At 48.0% G+C, this 10,000-nt stretch overlaps 1 protein-coding gene across 1 annotated transcript in view; it reads right to left on the reverse strand.

The window, feature by feature from the left end:
* slx4ip (SLX4 interacting protein) overlaps positions 1–10,000 on the reverse strand; it is a 54,697-nt gene that overhangs the window by 11,766 nt on the left and 32,931 nt on the right. The window contains exons 5-6 of the mRNA XM_062519655.1: positions 2,714–2,791; positions 1,341–1,435 (exon numbers count right to left, since the gene is read on the reverse strand). Coding sequence (XP_062375639.1) covers positions 1,341–1,435; positions 2,714–2,791 — 173 coding nt within the window. The remainder of the gene's footprint in view (positions 1–1,340; positions 1,436–2,713; positions 2,792–10,000) is intronic.

The raw sequence follows: 10,000 nt of genomic DNA on the forward strand, positions 1-10,000 counted from the left end.
CAGTGCTTCTGGGGCAGACATGAAAGCGAGGGAAGGGCCGCAGCTCGCGGCCAGAGCAGGACGTCGGGGACGCGGCAGGCGTGAGGAGCGCTGGACAGGGGGGTCCGGGGGAAAGAGGGGAAACGCAGCATGGACCGCCACAGGAACTGGAACAGGAACGCTGGGCGAGCCCGAATCCCCACGCCGCCGCCGCCGCCGCAGCGTCCAAAGTGTCTCGGCGCGTTTGTGTGTGCGCACACACCTACACCCCTGGGCAAGGACCTCGGGACCAACAATATCCTGATTAGCACATCTAAGCTTCCATGCCCACGCAACACCAGCAGAGAACAACAACACGGCATTGAGCAATATGTTGATGTATGTGCATGTGTGTGTGTGTGTGTGTGTGTGTGTGTGTGTGTGTGTGTGAGTGTGTGTGTGTGTGTGTGTGAGTGTGAGTATGTGTGTGTGTGTGTGTGTGTGTGTGTGTGTGTGTGTGTGTGTGTGTGTGTGTGTGTGTGTGTGTGTGTGTGAGTGTGTGTGTGTGAGTGTGCGTGTGCGTGTGCGTGTGCGTGTGCGTGTGCGTGTGCGTGTGCGTGTGTGTGTGTGTGTGTTTGTGTAAGTGTCTGTGTTTGTGTACACGTGAGGGAGAAAATGAAATGGATGAAACTACGCATCCATTCCAAATCAATCTTTTCAACACTCGTCCCTTCAGTCAATAAAGCATCCATGCAGAATAAGTCTGTGTATGTATTTATGCGTGTCCAGGGTAAATAGGAAACAGATGCCATGCATTCATCCAAAAACACAACGTAAATGTATACAATTTTGCGGCTTTGCTGCTTCTTCTGGTGGCTCTGAGAATAAATAATTAGCATGCATGGGGTTAGACCATAAGAAGTTCACACAAGACCACCACTATGTGTGGCAGCCCACCTACGAATGTTAAGAAGAAAGACAGAGAGATGTCAGAAGGAACCAATATGAAAGCAACAGAGGAAGGACAGAGAGAGACAGAGAGAGAGACAGGACATGGAGAAAGCGAGAGCGACAGAGTCAGACAGAGAGAGAGAGAGAGAGAGAGAGAGAGAGAGAGAGACAGAGACAGAGAGAGAGATGAGAAAAGTGAGAACATGCCACAATAAGTAGTTATGTTGCCTGGCCCGACCACATCCCTGAGAACCGGATTGCTTCCGGAAGCGGCAACCTCTGTTCCAGGGGACCACCTCATGTAAACACAGCCCTGCCTACGCAGCACGCGGCGCTCCAGAAGCCCTCGCGTTGGCGAAGCCGCCTCGGCTCGTTTCGGCCAAGAGAGTCCTGAAAAATGGAGGAAATAGCGGAACGTAAACAGCCCTCACCATAGATCGGGTCGCGTTTCCTCCTCGCGCCGCCGCCGCCGCGTCCTCCGGTCGGCTTACGCACACGACGAAGCGCTCGGGGAAGACACGGAACTCTGCGGAGAGAAGCAGAAGACAGTCGTGGGGGGAAAAAAAACAATAATAACAACAACAAAGCAAATGAACTCGGACAGTGGAAACTCAGACAGAGAAGTGCCAGGGTTCACTCGGAGTTGGGAGTGAACTGACTGGAGGGGTCACGCAGACTACCGGGTGAGCGTAATAACCCTCCTCGCTCTCCTCTCGCAGCAGGGAAAAACAGACTGTGTCTTTTTAGAAGTGCTTTTTGGGGTTTCTGAAACAAGCCCACAACCTCGGAGAAAAAAGGTTGACAGCCCAGGTTCGTCTAGCTGACCCTCTTCATGGGAAATGACTGTTTTCACTTCGAGGGCTTTGTTCTTTTTAAAGAGCGATCAGAGTCGAGAAGTTGGATTGTGTTAACGTGGAACATCAAGAACAACTTCAATGGACAAAAATCCCCCGTGCCGCACTGCTCAATCAATGGAGGTTCGACTATGACATCCAATACTAACAAAACAAACCACATATTTGCAGCACACTCCAACTCTACAAGGCAGACCAGACAATGTGAACTCAAAGTCCCGTTTTCTTCCAATTCAATTGTTATATAAAAATAAAAAAAATAAATAAAAAAAACAGATTTAGATCCTTTCATGTTTTAATCGTCTTTTGTTTTGCCATTGTCACAGCTCATTTTTGCAATTCTCTCGCGCGCATTAAATACGATACTTTTTGAGCATTCAAAACTGTCCTTGGAAGACAAATATAGCCCATGTCGCATCAATTGACTTTCACTGGAATGTAAGGGGGAAAAAATAGGCAAACAATTACAGGCTGCCAAAGACAGTGGCAGTTCACCACTACTAGGACTGTTTTTAATCTGAGGGAAAAACATGGAACTCAGCAGTCTTTGCGCTGAGCCTAACCATTATTCGCTGGTAATTTTCGGGCCCTCAAGACCACAGAGAGAAGCTAAGAGACCAGCGATAAGCTACTCATAGGTCACAGGATCTAAGCAGTGTGAGAACGCTTTCTCTTGATCACTCTTGTTTCGTTTTTTTTTTTTTTTTTTTTCTTGGCCTCCTGCACTAGCTCACCCACTATCAATGTGCTCCAACAGGACAAGCCCTAACATAGACCTAAAAGAAGATATCCTATTAGTAAAGAAAACATATTAACCCACAGTATCTACATACTGTACGGTATGTACAGGCGGGAACCAGCTCCTCTACAAAGGTACTCTAACAGGCCAATCTTTATCTCCAGCTGTGCCACCGTTCATGGCTCAGAGCAGTGGGCAATGGGTGGCTTACCTCGGTGACGTTGTTTGGCGATGCATCTGAGATTGACGTGCCTCTTCATGAAGTACGCCGCCAGGCGAAAGGTGGGCCCTGCCAAAGACAACAGAAATGGAGTGAACTCAGCAGCAAGGTGGGCAGGCCGGCGATGTGGAAAAGAGCTGGGAGTCATCGGGACAAAACATGGTGCCGGCTTGCACAGGAGACACCGAAACATTTTCATAATGCGTAGCTACCCTGTAATCAATTGGGCCGCGCTCGTCAGGGGCCTGCGGTATTCAAATGAATGCTGATACATGCAGTATAGAAGGGGGCGAGAAAGAGAGAGAGGAGGAACTGAGTCAGTCAGAAAGAGAGAGAGAGAGAGAGAGAGGAGGAACTGAGTGAGTCAGAGAGAGAGAGAGAGAGAAGAAAAAGAAAGGAGCTACTGCAAAGAGCTTCCCAATGCAAAAGAGTGGCTTCAATTACGCATGTGGGATATGGGAACAGATCTTATCACCTCTACATCTACAAACACTCTGAACAAGAGGAGATGGGAGTGAGAGGCCTGACACTCAATGGCCATTTTTTTCAGGTGCAGTGTGATGTACGAGCAACACAACGTGGTTCTTTTATCTCACAACACCAACAAAGCCATTCATTTTAAAGCTACGCTGAAAGAATGATGTCTCTGATGTTGTTGATGCACGCCCAGAGCACCTAGTCCTGCACTGTGCAGCCACGTTGTTCCAGGTTCACGAGCGTGATCCTTTTCATCGGTTTCAGACAGACCATCATCTACCACCTTAGTGCTAAATGCCATTGGACATTCATGCCAAATAAACAAAAAAAAAGTTCTTTCATCGTGCTGCAGAAGGTGTTGACATTTGTGCTCAAGAGCCAATCAAACATTGACAAACGTTGAACAAAAGAGTCTGCTGACTACTCAAGCTCTAAAACAGATAAAACACCCCTCCCTTCACTTCTCCATTAAGGACGTGTTGATAGGTTGAAATAAGGTGATAAAGAAAGGGCCATCTACAGTAATTAAAACAGATACAAATGTGTGCTCCAGTGTTTCCGAAAGAAGAACTGTTCAGTCCGAGACACTTTTTTTTAGTTTCCCATTCACAGAACAAGGCTGTGTATGAACACCACACATACTGTACACACACACAGACACACACACACACACATTCTTTTTATGAGACCGTGAGAAGAAGTTTGCTGAATTTGACAAAACGTGTATTCTATTACAATCAAGGAGTGCACCTTTAACGCTTAAAGGCCAGCGCAGAGTGGGCCTTGTGCAAATTGAAACTGCCTTGTCAACAGCTCTGGCACGGCCGCTCAGTGATGCCAGGGGCTGCTGAGCCTTTGATGTGCTCAATAATAAGGCTGACAGACTGCCCAAAGAATTTACTGCCTCCGCTGGTGCGGACGCCGGATGATGAATTCATCATGCTTCACTGGCTTTGGGGAAGGAAATCGGACGTGTTGTTGTTCCACGGCTGGTCTGCAGGCTTTTTTTTTCTGCTGACAACAGGCCCCAGGGATGAGCAGAGCAACTCAATTCATGTCCTCACTTTGCCGTCACGTGACTACTGGCATGACGGCAAGAAACGCTGACAACAATGGCTAACGTTTGCATGTTTGTGGCTATACAGTACACAAAGTGACATCTGTTCCGTCGTGTGATGAGGTCCTCATCTGAATGTACACCCAGCCTGCTGGCAAATGAAAGCTTGATAAGTACGGTAGTTTTTTTATTTGTTTAAGTGTATTCTTTGGGCTCTTTAATCAGATAGGATAGCAGAGAGAGACAGGAAGTGAGCGGGAGGTAGAGTTGGGGTGGGATCCGGAAAGGACCACGGGGCGGGAATCGAACCCGCGTCACTGGCGTGCGGTGCAGGTGCCCCAGCCATTCGTGCCACGGGGCACATACGGTAGTTTAAATTAAAAAAAAAAAAAAAAAAAAAACCTGGCTCATCTCCTCAGCGTTTAGTGCATCCAATTGCACAACAAGAATCTGGCGACGTCCTGACAAGATCGTTGATTAGTTTACTGGGTTTCGTTGCTGGAGAATTATGTCCTTGCCCGCCAGCCAGGAGTTGTGACGTCACATGCAAAGTATGAATTGTGCCGTGCCCACAAGCTGAGCCAATGAAAACTGTTCACCTCCCGAGTCCTTCTAATGCCCCTCAGTTCTTGTACCACTTGAACATTTCAGCCTCATCTAAATATGTTGTTATTTTCGATTGGCCAAATAACCCACAACAGACCAAATGACAGGCCGTGGCAAATGAAGAGAAGTAAGAAGATCAAGCTGTGGTTCACTAACCAAAAGGTCAAAACTTCATGCAAATCCCAAAATACCCTATCCAGGCATTATATGATCTGTTCTGTTTCAGTTGTTGCAAAGTATCATGGTCAGTGTTTTTCATCAGGAAATGATCCATATTTCTTTGTCTTGTGCTTGGCAAGTCAAGTGGTGCTAATCTACATTCAAATCCTATTATTCCATGTGGACTTTGCATAGTAGAGCAAGTTCACGGCCTTTAATTGCAGTCTGCTAGACAGCACTTGATCCCTCTTTAAAAGGACAAAGCCATGGAAATGAAAATCGTAGGGTACAAAACCATGCACCCATTCACTTGGGTTTCGTTTAAAACCAGCGTGCATACAGGGAGACAAATCTACTGACCCAATGTTGTTTGCTATTGTTGAAGGAATGCAAGACGCAGTATGCAGAAGACACAGCACTGTTGCCTAATCCGGGAGGAATTTGTCAGTGAGGAGGGGATGGGTCTGGCTAACACGCTAGCAATCCAGTTGTGCTTTGTAAACAAGACAACAGGCATGCAATGCTGTGTGAGCCCTGTCTGTGACTGCCATAGAGATGCAGACTCTGTGTCTGTCTGAAGTAGGTTGCCCCAGGCTGGTAGGGGGGTACCGAGAAAATACTGCAACCACTACCACCCCCTCAGTTCCACAAAAAGTGCACATTCATTAAAACACACATACTTATGAGCATTTCTGGTATTTTTTCCCTGCCTAGAGCTTTTTCCCACTGTTTCCATTTAACATGACCATTAACAAACAATGCTGCCATATGAATACTTGACCGACAGGCTAGTGCCGACAGAGATCCATAACTTTGACTTCGGGCGACCACCTGTCGACAACAAGGAGTGGGCGTGTCGGGCCAGACTGGACCAATATGAGCGCACTTCATCTCTCCAGGAGCGATGACACTCATGAGGGCTCCTTAAACAACAGCGACACTTCAAAAGAACGCCTGCGGTGAACCCGCAGGTAATGACATGTAATTACTTTGTCTGCAAGCCACAAACCTGCCACAGAGTAACTTTAGGCAGAGGGCAAATGACTGATGGGTCTACCTCCACCCCAACCCCCTTCACTTAATGCTTTAACTGCACCCTTTCTCCACACTCCTGCTGTGTCATTTTTGCACAGTCGAGGTCCACTGATATTTTCCATAAATAACTGGCATTGCTAAGAGCCCTGCATCATGGAAACAACAGAAATTTGTCAAGACAAACACGACCGCCACACAAGACACATTGCCCAAGCTCACGCAAACAGTTCTTCATGACACTATGCATCTTCCCTCGCCTTCATAGTTTACAAAACATGTGGCTGGCTAGGCTAGTTCTCATAACACTACACACTGATGAGTTAAACCTGGCCTTCGCCACGCTTCGTAGAAATCACGTTAGCGCAATATTTTGCAGCTCTTACTGGAAAAGAGGCTTCTTCTCAGAGTGAAGGCTGACAGACCTGCCAAGCAGGCTCCAGCAGAAAGATTTACACCACTGTCCCACCCACTGCAGAATCCAGACTAGGGTTCCCATGCTAAACGGTGCCATCACCGTTCACTAGCTTCGTGAGAGAGAAAGGACAACTTGCTGCAGGGAGACAAAAGCTGCCAGAGCAGCTCAAATGATGAGGTGTTTGCCCCTATACATGATGAGAGGACTCAGCTGCAGAGACAGGAGGGGTTTTATTGTGTAAGGAACAATAGGAGACTCAGCAGCATGCCAAAGAAAACCACACAATTTAATATCTGATCAATCAGATGCTGACATAAATCAGTAAGTCTAGTAGTCTTCTGACAGTAGCTCAACGGTTTTGTTTACAGATGGCTCGTACCGGATCAATCCAGCTTTGGCTGGTCTCTACGGCACCCTGGCACCGCACCTGTGCGTGTCACATTCGGCCTGACCACTGTTAGTGTGTCCCAACTTTCACTGGACTCCGGCAAGAGTATGAGAAAATAATGGGAAAATCAAGCCACTTTGTCATAACATTAGTCTTGTTCATAACCCAGCCAGGCCCTAGGGAAGAGTCTTTCCCCTCGTGTGCTTTAAATACACAACACTGGAAGCCTTCTCTGCAAAGTATGCAGATTGGTATCAATCTTGAGTTTGTTCTTCCCATTTCTGGAGTGGAAGGGAGAGCGAGAGGAATGATCGGCTCTCGCCGCTCATCAGCCTGTGTTTGGGGAGCTTCCATTTTTGTCCATTAAAACTGGATGGATAACACCCTTCACCCCTTTCCTACCCCTCCCTACCGAACACCCTCCTTCTCCTTCTCTCTCTCCTTCTCTCTCCCTCGTCTCTCTCTCGTCTCTCTCCCTTCTCTCTCTCTCTCTCTCTCGTCTCTCTCTCTCTCTTCTCTCTCCCCTGGTGATTTGAGTCTGCCAATTCCCAGGACAAGGCAGACTAGAATGTCTGGACCCAGAGTTGGGAACCACCGAGAGGCATGACTGGAGACATCAGCTGTTGCTCTGACTCTTCGCGCTCCCTACGCCGAGTGGGAGTTGCTGTTGGCGCCCGTCCCAGGGTCCTTGTGCTAAGTGATTGCCGCGTTCTCGTTTCCGTGCTCTGATCTTCCGAGTTAGCGAGAACCCGCTGCGGGGGGAGTAAAAAAAGGGTCCCTTTTTCTTGCCCCACACTCACAAGTTGCTCACATGACGTTGTTTTGCTTTGCCTCTTTGAAAGACAGATTGACTGCCTGCCTGCCTGCCTGCCTGCCTGCCTGCCTGCCTGCCTGCCTGCCTGCCTGCCTGCCTGCCTGGGTTGACCAGGTTTGCCTGACAGGACGGGACAGGCTGCTTTAATACTGCTGTTTGAGCTGTACATGTGCAGCGAGCATATGTTGTGACAAACCCTCCCCACAAAGAAGGCAAGCAGTGCATAACCGATTAGCTTGTGGCAATGGGCCACCAGGAATAAAAGGCGAAGCGGTGTGATCGCATAACGACTTACATACTGTAGTGCAGTGCACATTGACACCAGATATGCATTCCTCTGGGTGGAGATGAGCCTGGAGAGCAGCACTTTCTGTCAGGTTTGAAAAAGCCGCTCCTAAGCACTGAGCCTTGCCAGCTCCCTGTCATAACCCACCACAAGACAACAACACAACATGTTTACCCACAGACTCCACACAGCTCAAACACATACAACATGTGCATATGAAGCTCTGTGTACTGTATGTGTGTTTGTGCTTGTGTGTGTGTGTGTTAGGGTTTGTGTGGGTTTGTGTACCCCCCAATCCCCACACACACACACACACACACACACACACAACACACACACACACACACACACACACACACACACACACACACACACACACACACACACACACACACACACACACACACACACACACACACACACACATTAAGCTTTCACCACTTCCTGGTGAAACAATGAGGGGGAAGAAAAGTCAACAAACCAAAAGAATGTCAAAAGAATGTGCACTAAAATGGAGTACAGCGCTGGACGATTGCCACCACGACTCAAAAGTGCAAATGCAAAGTGGAGGAGAGGACCCCCCCCCCCCCCCCCCCCCCCCCCCTCCACTGCCCCCCAGGACCCCAAAGGTTTCAATCAATGGTTGGGTGAAAAACAACGGAAAATGCTAACAAAGAGTTGATGGTAACGTTAGTCAGTGGAGCTGAACCAAGACCGCCCCCAACATTTGTGATGAACTTGCTCAGGATAGAGAAATATACAGGTGGGATAGGCTTTGTCCACATCTCTTTGTGCTTGGAACTAGGGCAGACTGAGGAGGAGGAGGGAGGAGGAAGGGTGAGGTGTTGGGGACACGGATACACACACACACAGAGACACACACACACACACACCACATGTAAGAACGGAACGGGGCTTTCCTGGAAGAACATCACTCTCTCACTGCGTAACCATAGCCTCGGCTCTTCAGCCAGTGCGCCTTATCGTTCTGCACAACGTCCACCTGAAACAATATTTGCACATGAGTGTTCAATTTAACATTTGGGTGACCCCTCCGCCATGGTTACGAAAGACGCCAGCGTGATGGCGCGGGCCAATCAGCACACTGGACACAGGACCACAGAATGACAAAGAAAATAAGTCAACTAACCAAGCCTCCTTCAATAACCCTCCAAGTCCTCGACATAATCTGACCAACAAAATTCAGTAGCAGCACTTCGGAGGGAGATAGCAAGAAAAAGACAGTGTGTTGACAGTGAAGCGTGCAAAATGCCAGAGGGACAGGTTTGAACGGTCCCAATGGCGATGTTACGCTATCTTCTGTTTATCCTATTCGGAGTAGCTAAAGCCATCACAATAATATTAGGGTGGAGCATGAGCCGTGTTGTCTTAACTGCAGCCAAAATCTGTTCACGCCTTGATGTGCTGGCATCGCCTCGCCGTTCTCAGGCACTAGGAAGTCTTTGTTTTGAGAAGCAATCATTTCAGTTCGAGCAAAATGTAAACACATCAGGGAGACTTCCACTTTTGACTTTTGCCCCCCCGCCCCCCCGCCTCCCCCCAAACCCCCACCTCAGTCCTCCTCCAGAGAACAGAGCAGCCGCGAATAGGGTGGCCACTTTTGGCAACGACTAGACTGCTTACTGGCGAGCTCTTCGCTTTAAAAGAACATCTGAGGGTGAAAAAAAAAAAAAAAAAAAAACGTCAGAGCGATATTCGTCATACACTGTCTGACAAACCCACACAGTTTCATTGAGGAAAATCCCTTTTTATTAAAATGTCCAAACTCAACAATTAACCACCTACACTTCTCCTAACATAAAACCTGCGGCTTAGGACAGCATGAGCTCATTGGGCCAGTGAAGCAGAAGGGAGCAAGAGTGTTTTCCCTCTTAAAATCAACAGTTCCCACACTCCTTCCACATAAACAAAGACTGATTGCAGCCTTTGGGTGGCTTGTATTATTTTTTATTATTAGCCTTTTTTTTCCCAGCAATATCTCTTTCCACATGACAACCAACTCGACACACTCGAGCCTGAC

Source organism: Sardina pilchardus, chromosome 18 (genome assembly GCF_963854185.1).
Source record: "Sardina pilchardus chromosome 18, fSarPil1.1, whole genome shotgun sequence".
Lineage (NCBI taxonomy): Eukaryota > Metazoa > Chordata > Actinopteri > Clupeiformes > Clupeidae > Sardina > Sardina pilchardus.